General features: G+C 39.9%; 2 protein-coding genes across 4 annotated transcripts; one reads left to right on the top strand and one right to left on the bottom strand.

The window, feature by feature from the left end:
* The first annotated feature begins 612 nt into the window (after positions 1-612).
* Positions 613-11,568, top strand: tspan2a (tetraspanin 2a). Of its 2 annotated transcripts, XM_061784029.1 has the most exons (9): positions 613-715; positions 3,962-4,290; positions 6,417-6,519; positions 8,866-8,963; positions 9,277-9,351; positions 9,845-9,937; positions 10,022-10,090; positions 10,664-10,747; positions 10,822-11,568. In XM_061784029.1, the coding sequence occupies exons 2-9, from the start codon at positions 4,222-4,224 to the stop codon at positions 10,885-10,887; spliced, it is 657 nt and encodes a 218-aa protein (XP_061640013.1). In that variant the 5' UTR covers positions 613-715; positions 3,962-4,221; the 3' UTR covers positions 10,888-11,568. The 2 variants fall into 2 exon arrangements, with proteins under 2 accessions (XP_061640013.1, XP_061640014.1); XM_061784030.1 differs by lacking the exon at positions 613-715 and having other exon boundaries at positions 3,961-4,290.
* slc25a55a (solute carrier family 25 member 55a) lies at positions 11,569-20,026 on the bottom strand. 2 transcript variants are annotated; one of them, XM_061784027.1, is made up of 10 exons: positions 19,884-20,026; positions 19,194-19,270; positions 18,945-19,070; positions 17,972-18,027; positions 14,196-14,286; positions 13,984-14,102; positions 13,480-13,681; positions 13,253-13,407; positions 13,086-13,161; positions 11,569-12,324 (listed from the first exon to the last, which is right to left on the bottom strand). In XM_061784027.1, the coding sequence occupies exons 2-10, from the start codon at positions 19,211-19,213 to the stop codon at positions 12,165-12,167; spliced, it is 1,005 nt and encodes a 334-aa protein (XP_061640011.1). In that variant the 5' UTR covers positions 19,214-19,270; positions 19,884-20,026; the 3' UTR covers positions 11,569-12,164. The 2 variants fall into 2 exon arrangements, with proteins under 2 accessions (XP_061640011.1, XP_061640012.1); XM_061784028.1 differs by lacking the exons at positions 17,972-18,027; positions 18,945-19,070; positions 19,194-19,270; positions 19,884-20,026 and adding an exon at positions 16,480-17,951.
* Positions 20,027-21,443: the final 1,417 nt, after the last annotated feature.

Below are 21,443 nucleotides of genomic sequence, written 5' to 3' on the forward strand. Positions count from 1 at the left end.
GTTTGGGGATATCTTCCGTGTAGGGTGACATATCAACGACAACTCCCCGACAGCGCACCTTAGCGTCGACCCATAGGATTGCGTATTGCGACCGGCGCATCGCCTACCGTGCTCGGCGTTGTCATACTCGGTGCCCCTTGTCAACATTTATTTACGCGCACAAACCAATGTTTGCCGAAGCTTCAGAGCATGATTTGACAGAAAGCCGGCATGTTTACGTCCAACCGTTCATGGTACCACTAGCTTGCTAGGCTACATAACGTTTTGCGACCTGCAATGCGAGCCGTATCGTATTAAAAGTACGTGAACATACCTCAAGCAATCCTTGAATGAACGTCCTCTCCCAAGCATGTTGTTCTTTTTCCCCCCTGCACAATACATTGGCGCACATATTTCAGACATGTGGAAACACACTGCTAGGTGATAATTTGACTTTTACGTTAAAAACAGGGGTGGATTGCCTGAGGAAATCTACATACTGTCGCTCTGTGGAAAGATTGCAAATTATGCAAATATTCCAATGTTGTGCAATCTGCTGGCTTCAAGATACAGTAGCAGGGTGAGAACTGTATAAAAAAAATGGTTAAGACTAATTGAATGACGCAGAGTTGAGAGTAAAAATGTAGCCGAAGAGAACACGACTGTCCGCCAAACTGCAGGTTTAAACTTGTCATCGAGACAGACAGCACAGCCCTCAACGCAACACAATCATACTGTAAGTGTCCTGTTTTTTGTTTGTTTGTTTGTTTGTCTTTACTTGGCCCAGGTCTGATATGAGGAAAACGTGTTGAAAATATTGTGTATTATTATTTATTAAACATGTACATTATACGTTGTGTGTTTATGGAATTCAATCACACTGGCATCAAAGTTGTTTTGGACAGAATGGGGGGAAAAGACCAACCAAAAAAAAAAAAACATATGGCTTTAATTTACTACAAATGTGACTTTTTCCATTCTTCAGTAGCATTAGAATAAGGCTTCCAATAAATTACAGCTTTGGCTGTAGTTGATAATAATATGATTAACCATATTTTTACGGTTGTTATTATTTTAGAAGTGATCTCCAGCCAGGCGAGTTTTTTTTTTTTATTTTTTTTAGTTAGCTTGTTAAACTATCTATTGTAGCTAAAACATTGAGTAATACCTGTGAGAGGCAGTTAAAAAAATTTTTAAAAAAAAACAAGGGCTGCTGCTTGCTTTTATGAGTCATATTTCCTTATGTTCTTTTTGTTTTCGCCTTGTTTTGTTCATCAAACTCTAACGCAACACTGACCTCTAGAGGATAAATGACGTAACAACGCCTCTTGGCACAAGCCGGTGCTTGCAACAGCTCTGCTAGTGCTGATTTAGGGTCACAAAGCCATCTAAAAAAATAAACAACCGGTTAGTTTTGGGTCACATAAACACGTGGAACGTAACGTGTACCGTGGAAACATGACATAATGATTATTTTACGTCATTTAAGGAAAAGGGCGTCTGGTACATGCTAGCTAACAGGCTCACGTAAAGTGGGTATTCCGGATGCGCAGTGTTACATTCAAGGCCAGCACTTTACTCGGTAAAAAGAGTATTCTTCATGCGTCCGGCTTGTTTAAATGTGCCTTGCGCATGTGTCATGTTATGTTCATGGGTGACATTTTACTCGGAAATAGAAAGCGCCTGATTTTTTGTTTTAAATCTCGTTTCGCTTTTGTAAACGAGATAGAAAGCCAAGTAATCGATGTTAGATTGGCTTTAATAGGCATTTCGCATGCGCGATGTTACATTCAACGCAACATTTGACTCGGAAAAAGCATCCAACATTGACTGGTTAACTCTTCTCGCTCTTTTTCTTTAGAATTTTTTTACTAAACCTTGGATGGGCATTGATGTGTATTGCGATTTGCGAAAATTAGATGTTACGTTCAATGGCAACATTTTGGAAACGAAAGACAACTCATTTAATGTTTGTCTTTTGTTTTACTAACGGCTGGATGACTGACATTTGATCGCTTCTATTGATATTGCGCATGCGTTGTGTTACATTCAAGTTCAACATTTGACTCGGAAAAAAAGACAACCAATCAACTCGGCAGGATTGAATTGGCTTTGCCCATGCGCTATATTTACGTTTATGACCAATATTTACTTAAATTCTCATGTGAGGTTCAATGCCAGTATTTGGCTCCGGGAGAAAAAAATAACTACATTGACGAGATTTTGATCTAATTTCTCTCTCTTTTTTTGTTTTACTAATCTTGGACAGGGATTGACTCATTACAAATGCAGTTGTTAGACTATATCTATTTTAAAGACTATACTTTGAAAACCCCATCCCAAAGAAATCAGCTTCCCAATGTACATAACACATGTCGATGCCAATGATTATGCCCACTGACAATGGCTACTGCCGCAGCATGCCGGAGTTGGGCAGCAGCTCGATAAGTCTTGTGATGATCACACCATTGACTCCCCCGGCAAACAAACGAGGTCGCTGTTTGCCGCCCACACGCGTAAACGGTGGCAGAAAGGCAGCGTGACCACGGGAGGCCGGGACGGCAGAGCGGGTCAACCCAGGCCGACTCGCTCGGGGCCCCACGGAGATGCCCCATACCATAATGTCATCCTCGTCCGCATGAAGCGGCACAGCACACGCGAACCGTACAGTACATGAACAGGTCAAATAAAAGAAGGACACAGCGAGACTTTGGTGTTGTTGTTGTTGTTTTTCGAGTTGCGAGCCGTCGCTTCACTGATGTTTGTGTCTTCAGTTGCAAAAATTTTAGTTATGACTGCAAGATGGCAGTGGCAAACTACAAAACAAGCAGCGGTTTGGCAGCTAGATAGCAAACCATTCATTAAAAAAGAAGTCAAGTGTGCTTGCTTCAAGTTGTTTATTGCCACTACTAGTTGAAGTTTACTGTAAATTGACACATAAAACAATGATAATTACACATGGTGTACTTAAACAAACTACGTAACTTTTGTTTGATGAAAGTGCTAACACGCATCGCAAAAGGACATAGCTATCGAAACTACCGTCAATGTCGTGGTCTATAACTATTGAAGCAACAGAGCGCAAACGGTGCAGTGAAAAGAAACCCATGTAGACACAATAAAACTGACTCACAGGCATATTTCTGTCGCAGGGCGGAATCCTTGCATCTCCAAAACCATCACTTTTAGCCATTAACGTTGCATTATTAAAGACAGCAAGCCATTTTCACTCAGATTGGTCAAACACTTGTAAAAAGTAAGTAAATAAATAACCCACTTGGGGACAGTCCAATAGTATGGATTTGTGGAAAATATGAAATTGACCAAATTTACACATAGGCCGCTAGCCCTTTGCAACAAAAAATAAAATACAATAAAACAATAATAATAATAATATTAATAATAATAATAATACTGAAACATTTCAAGTATTATGTACGTCTGTATTATACTGCCCCCTCGTGGTCAGGACGTGCACACCTGAAGGCGCAGCACAATGTTAATGGCCATTGAAATGGGCATCAGGAAATCATAACACGCAAACGTTTTCATTCTTTACTTTCTGCTTTTTATGTTATTACTGTATGTTTTTATAAAGTACAATAGGATCGAGTGCTCTTTTTCTTATCTGAAAAAAAATATTAAATAAAATAAAATTTTGGGTGGCGCTGGAACAGATTCATGGCATTTCCATTCATTTCAACGTGGAAAGATGATTTCAGGTACGAATGTTTTGATTTGCGAGCTCGGTCACGGAACGAATTAAACTCGCAAGTCAAGTCTTATTTCCGTATCAAATTAGCTGTTAAAATGTAAATGACGGTTACATCTATACAGCTAACACTCATCACGCACTCCAATTTGTTCAGGGAAATGATTTTTTAAAAATAATCAATATGGTCAATGTTATTGTTTGTGGTAAGTGATTGTCTTTCGCCTTCCCTGGGATTCCGCGCGCACGCGCGCGCACACACGCGCGCAGACGGTGGAGGGGGGAGATGGGCGTGGCCAGCCTGCATCTCGCTCACGCGCATGTTTTCGGCTGTTGGTGTCTCGCGCACGCACGCACGCACGCACGCTCGCGACTACTGTAGGCTGACGTGAACGTGCACGACGACGTCGACGAGGAGGCGCGCACAACATCTGCGATATTTGTGTGTGTGTGTGTGTGTGTGCGTGCGTTATCGATTTGCGTGGTTCAGTAGCGGCGAATCACGACTCGGGTCGGATCAGGTGGCAACCATGGGCAAAGTCCACGGGGGTATGAAATGCGTGAAATATCTGCTCTTCGTGTTCAACTTCATCTTTTGGGTGAGTCCATTTGCACCAGCGTGGGGGGAGAATAAGTGTAGGCATTGATTAAAAATATAATTTTTTTTTAAATTGTCCACTGGGAATGAGTTGCATGCGGCAATCTGTGCTTTTCTATGGTAGGTTGTCATGGCAACGCGTTATTGTGTAATCCTCAAAACAGTGCACTGTGTTGTTGTTGTTGTTGTTTACAGTACACAATGTGCGTGTTGATGGCTGATTATTATTATTATTATTATTATTATTATAGATGATGCTCTTGCGTTGTACGGGTCAAATATTGATCTTTTAGAAAAGCTAGAAAAAAATATATGTTAAAAAAAATGATTACGATAAATTCATCCTGCCGGCCTTACTTTTTCCGTCTCCTTAATTTGTTAAAATTTGTAAATAATAAATTTTCTAAAAAAAATAATAATAATTTGGACTGAACTTAAATTCTGCTGCCCTTATTTTTTCATTTACTTATTATTATTTTTTATATTAAATCTATTCTGGTTGCCTCATTTCCCCCTTAAATAAAAAAAAACTGAATATTTTTCTTTTCTTGAAAAATATATTTAAAAAAAACAGGATGAAAATTATTCTGTAAAAAACATTTAGTATTAAAACTGTAATGAGTGATTTAATTGTTCCTTTCCTTTAAAAGAAAATTAGCATCAAATGTTTTTTTTTTTATTTCGCATTAAAATTGCACTACTGGCCTATTTTTTTTTTTTTCTTTTTCTTAAAAACAATTGAATGTTTGGATGTTTAAATGCTCAGATAAGACTACCTGCCATAGAAGCGCGTTGAATGCCACTCCCACTTCAAGTTTACTCTCAAATGAAAGATTAAACAAAGAGAATCTTATTCTGTATTCAAAACAACCACATAGCTTTGCCTTAATACACTCTGGTTAGTTTACTGCTAACAAACAATGTAAAATGCCATAGAGGGGCTAACGAATAGCATCGGCATGGCGGTTTTACAACACTTTCAACAACGGCTATTTGAACACAAACGGTCAAGCAACACATAAACTGATAATATAACAATACTCACAGGCATATTTTCAATGTCCTTTGTGAAAAATGCTTTTTTGCTGTTATTACTGCAGCTTACTGAACCCGTGTCTCTATGTCCGTATTATACTGCCCCCAGGTGGCCACGGTGCACGCACCAGAAGGAGAAGCACAATGTCCCTTCAATTGAATGGGGGGGAAAAAATGTGGCAAAAACAATTTCATTTTTTGCATTCTATTTATTGATGTTATTACTGTACGTTTTTATATGATATCATATTTCATGTATCCTGTGAAAAGGCGCTATAGAAATACAAAAAATTGACTTGAATCGACTTGCTTCTATTATTTTGGTTCCTTGACTGCTCTCGATACGATCTAGTAGCGATAATTCTCACAGTCATAAATAGAGCTCAAAACCGAGCATGATTATCTTTGTGAGGGCATGCAGCTCTTGTATTGGCCCTGAATGGCACCAGTGATGGACTGGAGAGCGTTATAGTCCGATTGAGGCCCTCCCAATCACCCAAGGGTGCCGCGTAGAGCGAGCACTTGTGTGTCATAAAAGGAGACAGCGGCTCTTTGTTGCAAAGGAGCCCATGGGACCGACGGCTCTTGTGGCGGCGGCCAAAAGGGGCGGAAAGTGTGCTCACGTGGCGGCGCCAATGGGGTGGGTTACGTCACCCCTAGAAAATACCCTCCTGCCCCTCACGGCTGTGAGGCTGGCACGGCCTGTGGCCTGAGTGCAGTAACAATACATTTGTACTTTGTAGAGGAAAAAGAATATATGCCTGTGAGTATTCTTATATTATCCGTCTGCATGTGTTGCTCCACCGTTTGTGTTCAAATATCGGTTGCTGATGACTTATCAGTTATGACACTGCAACGCCGATGCCATCCGTTAGCCAATCAATGTTGTTTTGCAAATTGTTAGCATTTGAAGAGCACCTTTTGGGGAATTGTTTCTGGTAGAGAAGTGAAAAAGGAACACGTCCCGATTTAATCAATGCTCACCTCACCATTTGCCATCTTTTAATCAGATACACTTCAAAATCAATAGTGCTCCTAGTCAGCCATCATTTCGGTTCACCATCCCGCCCTTGTGACTTTCTGTCCCCTCAGTTATCCGGCTTGCTGGTTCTGGCCGTGGGACTTTGGCTCCGGTTTGATCCGGAAACGGTGGAGCTGCTGACGGGCAACGATGCCCCTGACACCTTCTTCATTGGTACGTACTTGAATACCCCGTCGAGTGGTGGAAATGGTACGCATTGTGCTACCATCCTCGTGGCACCGACTAGTGCTCTGAGTTCCAATGCAATACACTATGGTGCAAAATAGTGCACTGTTTGTCATGGTGTAGCAGAGTGCAACTATGTAGTGCAACAAAATTCCCTTTTCTTTTTCCCACAATGATGCTTTTTCACCATTGAAGACCTGCGAATAATTGACGCAACCGCCCACTGCAAAAGGGAGTTGTAATTGCGAACAGATGCCACAAGATGGTGGCAAAGCATTTAAAAACCGAGAGGACCATAAAGCATCAACACCATACAACTAGCATGTACACAATTTTAGTCACAGTAATTTCAGTTGAGTACACAAATGTATTTTTTTTAAATAAAATTTTGATGATATGCACATATTATCGATGGCATAACATTAAGTCTCCTATCATTTTTTTATGTCAGAAAATCATGTCATTTTATTGACATAAAATCATGTTACATAAACAGCTGTATTCAGTACAAACAACCAACCTTCACATGAAGCTGATCAATGGTATTAGCTAGCATACTAGCCAAAATAACACACTAGCACAAACTGATGTGACATCATGCACGGGCGAAAAAAGATGCTGAAGAATGGTATTCGATCATTAAACTCTGCATTGGGAGGGAAGCAAAGACAAAGTTTCACTTTTAATATCACACGCAGTGCATTCAAGGACTGCCAACAACAACAAAAAACTCAAACACAGACGGAAAAAAAAACACTATCAATGATTCGACTGAACAATAACACCAAGATTCCGCCAGGTGCCAAAGTAATACTTTCGTTGCTTTGGGCTGAGCGGAAAAGCAGAAAATAGCGGAGCATTTCAGCAAATAATGATGGTTAGGTTCAAGGTGGGTCATTGCGTATAGATGCTACAAGATCAGAATCACAATTGGAATCAGAATCAGAATCCTCTTTATTGCCAAGTATGTCGACGTAATGCGTCGTTGTGCGAAAACAGCACTACACTATGATGCATCACAGTGTTTCATAATGCCAAATATTTCATCCCGCTTTATCACGGAACAGTTTCGGAGAGGGTTTCTGATTTGAAAACACCACCGACAAGCTGTCAGCTTATAAGAAACAGACTTCACCCAAAAAAGAAAAGTCCTGTGGCTTTCGGAGTGGGCGCCGATGATGAGAATGAGGCCTTTTCTTTCGCTGTGTCACATGACTTGATGTGGTCGACCCACGAGGCTGTATCAAAAAGAGAAAGTGACAGATGGAAGGAGAGCTAATTTAATACCGGTAAATAATCATTTGCATGCAACATACTGTAGAAAAAGACAACTTAATCTCGTAAATGTTCTGTTTGGACAGCATAACAGCTGCCTTCTCCGGTTATGATTCGGATTATTCTGTTTCCCAAACAAGCTGCGCTTCTTTCATTCTCCTCAGTCAGCTCTTTTTGTTTCGGAAAAAAACAACATCTTGCGAGTCTCCCATGTGGCTTCATTAAAATTGTGCAGCTCACTCTCTGGAGTGGGGGTCCGCTCATTGATGAGGCCCTCAGTGTGAACCCCCCCCCCCCCCCCCCCCGAGGGAGATTGTGTACGACACTAGAAGAAGTGAGGAAATCCCAGCAGAAAGGCTAATGATGCTAAGCAAAGCTAACATGGCGGCTAAAAAGAACAAAAGACCAGGACCAGTGTGTGGCACAGTGCTGCCCCCTTCTCTCTCTCTGGTAAAATGCTGAATTGCACGTCACAAGCAGGTTTTTCTTTTCTTTTTTTCATAAAAGTTTTGGTGATATGCACAAAGTAATGATGTCCTAACATTAAAAGTCTCATCAGTGTTTTTTTTTTTTTTTTTTGTAATGACAGAAAATCATTCCAAATTTTATTTATATAAAATTGTTGCAGACGTTCAAAAATACAGTGCGGTCCGGTTTAAAAAAGAAAGAATTATTGTTTTTTTTACTATGGCTAAATACTTTTCTAATAATGGTTCCGTTACATTTTTCAATCAGAATCACACATTAATAATTAAAAAACAATCTCCCAACAAAATGTCGTTGCTCGTATTGTCCAGAAGTAAAAAAACAAACAAACAAACAAACAAAAGAAAACACCTGAGTGATTTTTTTTATCCAAACGAAGCTAATCAGGATCTGATCCAGACTGAAAATTTGAAACCAATTTTAGCGTAAATCCCCCAGTTTTAACATGCTGAAATGCTGATTATTAAGATGCCAAAGGGTTTAAGCCTCGGTGGAGGTTTGTTTTAAAAAACTCCCCCCCCCCATAATGTGTCATATTTATCAGTGACACCACTCACGTGTTTGTATCCGCAGCCGTGTACATTCTCCTGGGTGCCGGCAGCTTAATGATGCTGGTGGGCTTCTTTGGTTGTTTCGGGGCCGTTCGGGAATCTCAGTGTCTTCTCGCCTCGGTAAGTACAATCACAAGTTGACGTTATGTGGAATTATTGAATGTTGGAGTGCACGGATTCTCAAAGTGTGGGACGCGGGCTCCCTCTCGTGGTGTGCAAAGAATTACTGAATTAAATCTTTAAATTGAGCATAATGTTACAGTGTCTTAAACCTTGAGTTCTAATCCAGTGCAGTACATTTGTTTAGTGCAGCTCTGTCGTGTTTAACTTTTAAGTACAATAAATGTTCATTTAGACAACTTTAGGAATGCACAACAGGAGGAGTGTTTTTTTTTTTAAACTGGTTTTTTTAAACTGGTTTTTTCTTTTGCAGTTCTTTGCCTGCCTGTTGATCATTTTCGCTGCGGAGATTGCAGCCGGCGTGTTTGGATTCATCAACAAGGAGCAGGTACAACAAATAGTGAAGCTGTGCAAAGGTGTGGAAGGATGTGGTGTGTGATGTAAGATTTTCATTTGGGTGGGTGATATTGATCACAGTGGGAAAAGTGTGGGTGTTGAAAGTTTAGCAGTAGTAGAAGTTTAATAAAAAAAATAAAAAAAGTGAAACTCATGTATAACAGATTCACTGCACACAGATTTTTAAAAATTGTAATTGTGATGATTATAGCTGGCAGTTAATAAAAAGCTCAAATTTACAATCTCAATACATTTAAATATTACATAAGAAATGATAAAAATGGTTTTGGAAATTACACAGGAATTGGCCGAATGAAAAGTATTTTCCTGTGTCTAATGGATCTAAGAAATGAGTTTCACTTTTTGAATTGAACAATGTACTGAAATAAATAAAGGAAACATAAACTGCATTTATTGAGCTGAGTGCATATATATATATATATATATATATATATATATATATATATATATATATATATTAACAGATTGTCGAGGAGGTGCAAAAATTCTACAGCAGCTCCATCAGTGAGACGTCCAATCCCAATGCAACTGCCATCGCACTCATTTACCACAAAACTGTGAGTCAACTTTTTTCAGTTCCAAGTTTTATATGTGTATATATATATATATATATAAATACAACAAAATATTTTAATTTGCAGCTGAACTGCTGTGGGGGCTCAACGTCAGCGGCTACAAGTGACCTGTGTCCAGACGCCCCAGAGACCAAGGTGAAGTCAAGCCGAGTGATTGGGCGCTCTAAAATGAAAATATGTCAAAGCTCAGTTTGCTCAGTGAGATGGTCAAAATATTAGGTACCCATCCAACCACAGTGCTTGTCCTCATCACGTTTTTGGGTGGGCTGGAGCCGCTGACAGCTGACGTTTGGTGAGAGAAGCGGGGTACACGATTAAATATATACAATTTAGAGTCTTCAATTAATTAACACGGTTTTCTTTTGGGTTGGGGGGGGTAAATCTAGAATACCCAGAGAAAATTCACACAAGCAGGAAGTGCCCGAGCTGAGACTCGAACCTAGAACCTCACCTCTGTGAGGCGGACGTACTTAAATCAAACCCAGTCCTGTCGTTGTACTTTTAATTTTAGCCTAAAACCTAGAAATAAATATCCAGCATTTTAAAAATGTTGTAAAACAAAAAAAAATGACTGCCAATTTCAATGAAAATAACAAATTCACATTAATGAAATACAAAAAGGCAAATTATGTTGTCATTTATCATCTTTGTAACAGCAACATTTTTGTACTGTAGGTGCATCTAATGAAGTGTCCAATGTCATTCCAGGACTGTCTGAGCGCTATCACCGATTTCTTCAACGACAAGCTGCACGTCATCGGCTACATCGGGATTGGCATCGGAGGAGTAATGGTGTGTGTGATGATTTATGTGTCACTGAAGGCACCGCCCGGAGATATTCCAATTGCCCATGTGTGTGATTTCAGATCCTAGGGATGATTTTCAGCATGGTGCTGTGTTGTGCCATCCGGAACAGCAGAGAGGTCATATAGCAGTCCCTCATACGACCCTCTTGGACTGATCCCCTCTCCTCCGCATATAACACACATTCTCGGCTTGTGGCACGCTTGTGACATTCCCGCTGTAAATAAGGGCGCCTCTTCTTAAATCGTACATAGTGTGTGCCTTGCTGTTTTGGAGGACTAGCCTTCCTTTTTTTGTGGACCTCACTTCATATAGAATGTACTACATACTGTATGTGCCTACTGGACAAGCCTTGTGCAGCTAAAAGTCTTTGTTACATTTGATTTAAATGTGTGCTTGTGTGGGGTTTCTCAGACTAGTGGCTCCCTCACCAATTTCCAAAAACATGCATGATTTTTTTTTTTGTCTTTATGTGGCCCGCAATCAGATTGCAACCAGTCCAGGGTGTTAAGTGACCTCTGCCCAAATCCAGCTGGGATACACTCCAGCTCACCTGCAACCCTAAAGCACTCTAGAAATGCATCTAAATGTGTACATATTACTGCAAGTAGTCACTAAACAATCTCTGTACTTCTAAAGCACACTAGAGGTTTTAACGCTCTTTTTAAAAGGTGACGTGAGTACTATAATTGTTAATGTACTGTACATGATTTTGGGTGTGCCAATAAAAACAGATACATGTGTTTAGGTCCAAAAGTGCTGCGTAGTAATTGTGTGTCATCATTCAAATAAATGAACAAACCAAGGTGCTAGATTGCATTATTTAATGTGTGTATAGTCATACATACACAGTACAAAAAAAAGTTGCATGAACAGTGGAATTTTTTCACTCAAAGGCATCTTCGCCAGATGAAATTTCATGTAAATGCATATGCAAATGAACGGACTATGTGGACAGAACACATTCACTGACACGCACACAATGTGCATGGAGGAGATTCACAGTGACGAGGTGGTATCAAAAAAAGCTCTTTACACTTAGCGACTTCACGTGTAGGGAGGCTTTCAATGGCGTCACCCACAGTAACTAAGGAACAAATAGAGACCATGTAAAACACTGAAAATAAAAGAGGTGTGTCTCTTTTAGCTCCTCCTGCCCTCATGGAGGTGGAAAAAGGAGATATTCGGACCCCCCCAAAAAAAAAAAGAAAAAAGGAGTAACATCGTCAAAGTGCAAACGCGGGCTGAGGCAGAGCGAGAGTTAAGCCACCAAAAGTGTTTCAAGTGCAACAACTCTTCTGCTTCCTCCTAGCGTGGATGTAAACTGATAGAACGTAGCTGCCAGTAGCGGCCATCCTTCTTGTCTCCGAGCGGTCCCCCGTGCGCACGCGGCGGTGGTGGCACCTCACGGTGACAGGACGCCGAGAGGGGAGTTGTCCAGGATGTACTCGCCCACGCCGACAAAGTACATGACCTGGGCGATGCCGAACAGCGGGGCGATGACCAGGGCCCGGCAGCCGGCGCCTTTCAGGAAGGCGGACGGTCCCTCCTTGCGTAAGATTTTGCTATGGGTGCAAAGCAAGAGCAAATTATTTCAAATAAGGCAGCAGGTAATCGAATATTTTCAGGATGGCGTATTCTACCAGCTGTCCCATTGATTAATCGAGTAATTGGATTAAAAAAATTGGCATTATTAAAAAATACCAATACAAAATGCACACGTAAGGGGCAGATTTTGCTTCGACTTTGTTCTAATCCATTTATTCAATTGATAATTTCCGGCCTAATTTAGGGTGTTCTAGAATTCTTCGTCCTTTGTGTATTTTGACCGAAGAACATCAAACGAGAGGTGCAACAATTAATTAACAACTAATCGATTATCAAATTAAATCAATCAGCAAAATAGTAGTTATCATTTAGAGACAATGTTTCACTTAAAATTCCTCAAATGATTAGAATTTTAGCCCCTCAACAGTAAATATTCAAAATAAGACATTTGCAAACTTTTGATTTTACGCTGGAAAACTTTTTTACCCATTTTCTGACATTACTGATAAAACCAGTGACTGAATCATCAATATATTTTTGTGCATATTCTGCACTTTCAATTTGAAACAATGTCCTGATTTTTAAGAAAGATGAAAAAAATAAAAAAAAGTTATTTGATTCATCAAAAAAATAATCAACAGATTAATCGACGATTACAGTAATTGTTACTTGGAGCCATAATTAAGTATTTTAAATTGTGAAAAATAAATGCAGTGTATCCTTGAAACAAAATATGTATAAAAGGGAAATAATGCAGGTAAGATGTGACAAGTCTCACCTGACACAGTCGACTACTCCACTATAAGTCTCCTCTGCGGAACCTTTGTTCAGTGACTGCAGTCTGGTCTTGACCACTGGAAAGCAACAAAAGACGACACGTTTAGAACCATCCATCGTATCTATTACGCCGATTTGGAAATGTTGCCGGCGACTCGGGAGCCTCACCGTCACAGGGGTTGACGGTTACCGCAGCGGCAGAGCCCGCCGCGCACCCCGAGAGGAAGGCCCAGTAGAAAGGCGACGACTGGTCGGCGCTCGGCTGGCCGAGTCGGTTCAGGTTGGCGAACAACGGGAAGTAGACCACGGAGAAGGGGACGTCCCTGAAAGCATGAGGACACATTATAAGACACTCATTGAACTCCTATGTTTGGGTGTGAAGGGGAGGAGGTTACCTCATGAGTGTGGCCCCCAGGCCTTTGTAGAGCCCCTGGATGCCCTGCGTGCGGAGGAGCTCCTTGGCGATCTGCGTTGCCGACACGGGTCGCGGCGCCATCATCGCGCTCACAGTTCCCGAGTTGTAGGAGCGACTGAGCAGCGTGTTGGTGGCCACCAGCTTGGAGGGAGACGCCATGACTGGCTTTTGTTGCTGGGCAGCTACGGAGACAAGAGAAGAAAATGTTACAAACAATTCGACATCATTGCAGTGCCATGAAAAAGCCCTTATGACTTATGATGCCTAACTACTCAGGAAAATGTTTAATCACTGCGATTTTTTTTTTTTTTTTAATTAAAAGTATCCCTAAAACAAGGAGCAGACAGACGCCATTTCATTTGAATAAACCAAGGGCCAAAAACTTTTTTTGAACTGTATAACATTTATAATAATAATAATATGTGCTCAAGCTTTTAACCCTATTTCTTACGGAACCCGTCCGGTCTGATAAAAATGTGCTTACCGAGTCTGCCTGCATCCTGTAACTGTATCTTGAGCATCTCCATGGGCGTGGTGACAACGACTTGGCACATGCCCGCACCGCAGCCCGCCAGCATTTCTTTGAACACTGTCAAACCCTGCCTGCAAACACAAAATAGCACCAGTCAGTCAGTCAGTCCAGAATAAGTCAATTAGCTTCCGTGCTATGCGGGGATCGAACGAGGGAAACCTCACCCATTTTTCGCAAAGTGGTGGCGGAAAAAGTCATTGGCGGCCAGTTTAATGGCCTTCTCGGGCGTCACTAGAGTCAAATTCACGGCGGCACCTAAGGGACAAACAAGTTGACAGTTAGACGCGAGGTCGTCACATTGGACTTTCCACATGCATAACATAAACATTCCCCACCATTATCATTACGACACTAGAATTTCAACAGTCCAATCTATATGAGGCTAATAAAACACAAAGAGAAGCTTCAGTCATTGAACAAGAGCAGAGAAAGGAAGTTACAGAAAGAAAATGAGAGAGGGGCCAAACGAGACCAAGACGTGACGATGAAAAGGATAAAAAGAAAGGTCGATGCAAACATTAAGAGACAAAAGGAGCATAGAAGCAGATGAAGACAACACAAAAGATGATGTTAGTTAAAAGAAAAGAAATAGACAATCGAGCATGATCAGACTTTGGTCAAACTTCAAAATAGACCCTTGTGAAAAAGTCATTTGGAAGCTCAAGCAAAGCTTACAGTGGCTGAAATAAGGATTTATTCGTTCGAAATTCGTTTATTCGTCACCATTTTTCTCACCAAATATACTTCCAATGGTGCTATTGACCTGAAAATTTCACCAGCTGTTGGGAACAACCCAAGTACTCCATACACACAAAGAAAGTAGAACAAAACTCAAGATATTAAGTTGTGTGTAAAAATGTGAAATGACACAGGGAAAAAGTATTGAAGACATGAAGAAAGGGAGGTGGAAAAACACATGCAAAGCCAAGACAACACCTAAACTCGATCAAGAATCAAACAGCAATCCAGCCCCTTGGCAATGCAAATGAATATCAGCTGGCTCAGTCCTAATTGATGGCCTACAAAAAGGTCTCATTGCCAAGGTGTGAGTCAAGACACATCGCATGATGGGTAAGAGCAAAGAGCTGTCACAAGACCATCACAAACTAATTGTTGCAAAACATAATGGCATTGCTTACAGGTGCATATCTAAGCTTCTGAACATTCCAGTGAGCACGGTTGGGGCCATAATATTCAAGTGGAAAGCCAAATCATACCACCGCAAATTTGCCTCGATCAGTTGCTCTTCGCAAGATTTCTGACAAGAGGAGTGCAAAGAATAATCAGAAGAGTTGTCCAAGAGCCAAGGACCACGTGTGGAGAGCTTCAAAAAGACCTGGAATTAGCAGATACTGTTGTCAGGAAAGTAAGGAAAACAGTGAGTAATGCACTCTGCCGGCATGGCCTGTATGCACGCTCACCCACGCAAGACCCCATTGCTGATTTTAAAAAAAAAAATAAAAAAAAAAAAAACGTCAAAGTTTGTTTAAAGTTTGCTGAGCAACATTTGGACAAGCCAGTTAAAGGATGGGAGAATAGAGTCTGGTCGATGAGAGTAAAATTTAACTGTTTGGATGCCATAATGCACCCACTTGGAGGAAAAATGACACTGCACACCACCCTAAAAACACAATACCACCAGTAAAGTGAAGTGCAGAGGTGGGAACATGATGTTGTGGGGCTGCTTTTCAGAAAATGGAAGTGATAAACTTCACATTATTGAAGGACTGGATGAATAGGCAAATGTACCAAGACATTCTTGACAATAATCTGCTGCCATCTACGAGGATGATGAAAATGAAACAAGGGTGGACATTTCAGCAGGATAATGATCCAAAACATACTGTCAAGGAAAGCCTCAATTGGTTTCCAAGAAAAAAAATACAGCTACTAGAATGGCCCAGCCAATCACCTGATTTGAATCCAATCGAAAATCTATGGAAAGAACTGAAACTCAAGGTCCATAAAAGAAGCCCACGGCACCTTCAGGATTTGAAGACTGCTTGTGTGGAGGAATGGGCCAAAATCACAGCAGAACAATGCATGCGACTAGTTTCTCCATACATGAGGCACCTTGTAGCTGTCATTGCAAACAAATGCTTTTGTACAAAGTATTAAATACTTTTTCCCTGTGTCATTTCACATTATTACACACAACTGTATTTCTGAGTTTATTTGTTGGACTTTCTCTGTATGTATGGATTACTTCAGCTGTTCCCAACATCTGTTGAAATTTTCACATCAATAGCACCTTTGGAAATATATTTCATGAGAAAAATGTTAAATACTTATTTCAGCTGCTGTATTTATGAAAGCACGCGCCATAAATCTGGAATGTGAAGAAGAAGCACGGATGTTACAGACAAGGAGTTGACACAAGAGGACAAGTAAAGATGGCAAAAACAACATATGTGCCTGTAGTTTGGAATAGAGCAATATAGTAAGAACCATTAATGGTTTGCCTCCAGCGTGGCTGCGCCTTATCGGCTAGCCTTCAATATCCCAGGGGGACCCACGTCTGTAATATGAAAAACACAGATGCAAACAAACAGCATTCCTCACACAGGTAGAGACCCACAACAAATGGGCCCCGATTTTTATTCATTAAACACTACGTCCACTTTTATTTTAATTACATCTAACAATCATTGAAAAATATTGTCGGGTGTCTTTTTTTTATATGTTGGCAGAATGGATATCACAATTAACATTGGAATAGTTGTGGCCTCATCTAAAAACAGCCAAGTAACAAGTTTACTGTAGAAAACCAGTTGACTTAAAATACACTGTCAACACCCTTAGACTCTCAGTACTAAGAAAGTGTAACCTTACATTAAGTAATGCAGTGGAATCTCCAAGGTCAAACAATCGGTGAAGAAACATGGCTTTAAAAAAAAAAAAGAAAAACCCCCATACAAAATATTGTAAAGTGATTTTAATTGTTCTTGACTAAACATTACCATGATGAAATCTGTATTTACGCTACCGTTCATATCTTAAATATCATTTCGTACCTTACACAGATATAAAGAGAAAAGTTAACAACTGCATTAGAAATCTAAAAGAAACTCACTCTGAAGACTCCTGCCATACATGTAATGCTTAGTAAAATTATTTAGTCTACTATTACAGCTATGAAATACTTTTAGAACAGATAATTACTGCATTGATTACTTACATAATCGGAGAAAACAATTATTTACCGAAGAGATGTGCACAAGGTGCAGGTATTTGTGTCGTCTACCTTCCTCATGTTTCTGACTATAATGTGACTTTTGAGTGTGTTGGGTTTATAATGTCCTGCCTGGCCTGGTCAAGTGACGTGCGACCGTCCGCGAATGAGAATGTAGATTTGGCTTTTGTGAGCTCAGGTTACCGGCTGACTGTTAACTGGCCAACCGTTAGCCAGTCTGCGTACTACAGAGTGACTGCCCGTTTGGCCAAAGCACCTTGTGTATTAATGTGCTCATGAGGCGTATATGTTGTTACCGTTTGTTCAATAAAATGATTGAAAGTGCACCGGCAGATGTGTCTTGGACAACTTGTGGGGGCTTTACAATTATTTGGGGGCGTAATATAATAGCATACCCCCCCCCCCCCCCCCCCCCGTTTCTCTTTTCATCACGGTATCCAGAACACTAACATTCCAATTTCCTCTCCTATCTGTAAAGTTAGCTGTACCTTAAAAGAAAAAGATAATCACACTCAAGGAATTATTATCTGCTTGCTGAACTGAAGTCTCGAGATTTGCCGATGTCAAGCATGATGTTGTGAACCCCAAATCGTCCGACTTTACGGGGGCATTCAACTTTGGAGGTTCCACTGTGTCGAAAATATCACTCTATGATATTAAACACCACATCCCATTCTTACCCTCTCTTTACATTAAATCCTCTTCGTGCATTTCTACTGATTGTAATCATTATATTTGGAATCTTACCTCTGTACATGCCAAAGTAGCCCTCGGATCGAACTGTTTTCAAAAGGCAGTCCATCCTAAAAAAACAAAAACAAACTAACAATTAGCAAATATTAAATATTGTTGACAGCATCCTCATCCCTAAAATGTGGAAAACTGATTTGTGAAATTTCTTGTTGTTACGGCAAGGTGAAATTTACACTGCATGTTTGTTTGTTTTTTAAAGAAAAACAAATGGAATCAGTTATCTTTAAATCAAAATTATGCCACATCACAGTCGCTAATTAAACATTCAAATTGGCCATAAAGTTGCAGTGCATTGCTTTAATGTTACATTGCTTGAAATACATTTGTAAAGTGCAGTTCAGTTGTAGTTAACTTTTAAGTTAAAGTGAGGTCAATTTGCATCTAATCTTTTAGGAACAATTTGTATTAAACTTGTGTGTGCAATAGAGTTTACTTGAATCATTCTTTTAGTAGTTATATTTTCTGACAATGAAGTTCAGTGTAAATGTTAAACTGTGCATAATGTTAGAGAAAAGATATTTAGGAATACAATCTCCACCTCATTATTGACAAATATTACAGCATAGTACACTATTGTATTTTAATATTAGCCTTTGTGGTGTTACTTGGAAAGCAAAGTATATTTTTAGGTGGTACTTTGCATCAAAAGTTTGAAAACCGCTGCCAGATAAGATGTGCCACTTAAAATGTACATTGGCAACAGACCGTCCCCTTTAAAAAAAAAATATACAAAAACAATTATATATTGGCAGTGCAAACTAGTGAGGCGTCTCTTTGAAGTGTTCACCATGAGTGCGATCCCACCACGGTCCAGAAAACCTGGAATTTAAGGAACTGCTCCCATTCACATCATTCTGATTGCACCACAGAGGAATTACTAACAATCATGCCTTTGGAAAATGGGGCACGGCAGGGTATGTAATGCCCGGGGAATGAATATTGCGCCAGACTATGCATGCGTACTTACATGCTCTTGTAGACCTGCTGCCCATGTCTCTGGTTCTGTAACCTCGTTTTTGCCAAGTCAATGGGGAAGACGCAAGTGACGCCCACAATGCCGGCTATGCCGCCGTTGATGAGCTTGGCTGGGAGGCTGCAAGGAGAAGATTATACTTTTTGTGGAAAAAGTACAATTTAAAAACTGGAGATCGCATTAACCCTTAAATAATGTTCATTTACAACACAAAAATAAATGAGGGAAAAAAAACATGCATACCTAATCTGCTGCTGAGACATGACGACTCTCAATTAAATGTGTAGATTTGAATCTTCAGTGAAAATCGATGGAGAGTTCTAGATTAAAATAAAGTCAGGAGTCACTAAACTGGGAAAGCACACACAAACTCACAGCACTCGTGCAGTTACTGCAACCCACAGCTGTTGAGGCTTATATACATTTAGCTCGAGACCCAGTGACGTCACATAGTTTGCACAAGTGGGCGTGTCCTACTTCACATTCCGGAACACCAAAAAAGGATAGGAGTCACTCTCGCAGCCACACAAAAGAAAAAAATAAAATAAAATACAATTCTATTCTATATGGCGGCTAAACACGGACATAAACGCTTAGATAAACGCTTTTGTCTTCCGTGAGTTAGCTTTGCGTTGCTAAAAAAAATAAAATAAAATAAAATAAAATAAAAAAAACACACTTTCGGTTGACTTAGGTTGAAACCGAATTTAACATTCTAACTTGGATCAGTAAACTAGCATCACTTTAACAAGTAAGAGTAATGACAGCACTCCCATAAAAGTACCGAGTCGTCCTAGCGTTTAATTTTCGTCTAAGGTTAATATTAGCTAGCCATTATTACAGCGTCCGCGACAAGTGCCGCAAAATACACCCTCAAAGTACATGGTAGGAAACGTAAAAGTACACGTTGAACTGTCAAATAAAGTCACTCACCTAAAGTAAGCCCGTGTGAGCCTTTATTATTATTTTATAGTCTGTGCTGGTAAATTGCAGAGGTCTGCCAAGACGACCGCTTGAGCTTGAAAATTTCTAGAAAGAATGGAAATTTCCATTGAGTCTTCACATTTGAGTACGACTCGGACAAGCCCGCCCTCTTACTGGTAAATAACCAATCAGCGCCTCCCTAGTTTGCTTGTTGGCCGGCGATTGGCTGCTTCTAAGACGCTGCCATTGGCCCATACAGCGATCCTTCAAACTGTTCTGGCAATGAATTTAATAGTTGGACATAGGGGGGAAGGGCATAAAGTGAAAAGGCGTTCCAATAATGAATGCAAAGTCATTCTTTAGATTGATTCCGAAAACTCGCATTTAGTTTAAAGTTCACGGACACAAACATGACCTCGCATCCCCATAAATAATGTTTCAACAATGAAAATATATATATATATATATATATATATATATATATATATATATATATATATATATATATATATATATATATATATATATATATATATATATATATATATATATATATATATATATATATATATATATATATATATATATATATATATATATATATATATATATATATATATATATATATATATATATATATATATATATATATATATATATATATATATATATATATATATATATATATATATATATATATATATATATATATATATATATATATATATATATATATATATATATATATATATTGCGGCACGGTGGCCGACTGGTTAGAGCGTCAGCCTCACAGTTCTGAGGTGCGGGGTTCAATCCCCGTCCCCGCCTGTGTGGAGTTTGCATGTTCTCCCCGTGCCTGCGTGGGTTTTCTCCGGGCACTCCGGTTTCCTCCCACATCCCAAAAACATGCATTAATTGGAGACTCTAAATTGCCCGTAGGCATGACTGTGAGTGCGAATGGTTGTTTGTTTCAATGTTCCCTGTGATTGGCTGGCAACCAGTTCAGGGTGTACCCCGCCTCCTGCCCGATGACAGCTGGGATAGGCTCCAGCACGCCCGCGACCCTAGTGAGGAGAAGCGGCTCAGATAATGGATGGATGGATGGATATATATATATTTTTTTTTTTTTACATTACAGACACGTTTGCATTGAACCTAGTTTTATTGCAGTCTTCTAAACGTGCTTGTACATTTCAGCACTCCTTCCTACAAGTGAAAGATTTTGCCACGACGGTTTTTTCCCCCACCCACTTACTTCTAATAGAGTGGAATGTAGAACATTGGTGGGTCTTGCTTCCTCCACCTTTGTGCAAGAAAAAGGGCAGGGCAGCAGATTTCCCTCTCCTGTAGGCCTATATACAATTGTAAAAATGCTCAGGACATGACTCTGCAGGTGCTCTTGTTTAGACAAAACAGAGACAAATTCCTTTTGGTTTTTTTGGACATACTTGGCCAAATAAAGATGATTCTGATTCTGATTTATGTTGGTTACATGTCATTGAAAATAATTTGGTAAATGCCAAAGGCAAGAAAGCTCTCGTTTTGTTTGCATTGGCATATTGCCATGAA

Source organism: Phyllopteryx taeniolatus, chromosome 9 (assembly GCF_024500385.1).
Source record: "Phyllopteryx taeniolatus isolate TA_2022b chromosome 9, UOR_Ptae_1.2, whole genome shotgun sequence".
NCBI classification, from domain to species: Eukaryota; Metazoa; Chordata; class Actinopteri; order Syngnathiformes; family Syngnathidae; genus Phyllopteryx; species Phyllopteryx taeniolatus.

Bases quoted from the DNA above. Each gene is read 5' to 3' on its own strand.
- tspan2a (XM_061784029.1), top strand. From the start codon at position 4,222: ATGGGCAAAGTCCACGGGGGTATGAAATGCGTGAAATATCTGCTCTTC. The intron at 6,520-8,865 runs GTACGTACTTGA...TTGTATCCGCAG, and splicing joins CCCTGACACCTTCTTCATTG to CCGTGTACATTCTCCTGGGT. The intron at 9,352-9,844 runs GTACAACAAATA...ATATATTAACAG, and splicing joins GATTCATCAACAAGGAGCAG to ATTGTCGAGGAGGTGCAAAA.
- slc25a55a (XM_061784027.1), bottom strand. From the start codon at position 19,213: ATGTCTCAGCAGCAGATTAG. The intron at 19,071-19,193 runs GTATGCATGTTT...TTCTCCTTGCAG, and splicing joins ATGTCTCAGCAGCAGATTAG to CCTCCCAGCCAAGCTCATCA. The intron at 13,162-13,252 runs GTGAGGCTCCCG...GTTGCTTTCCAG, and splicing joins AACCGTCAACCCCTGTGACG to TGGTCAAGACCAGACTGCAG.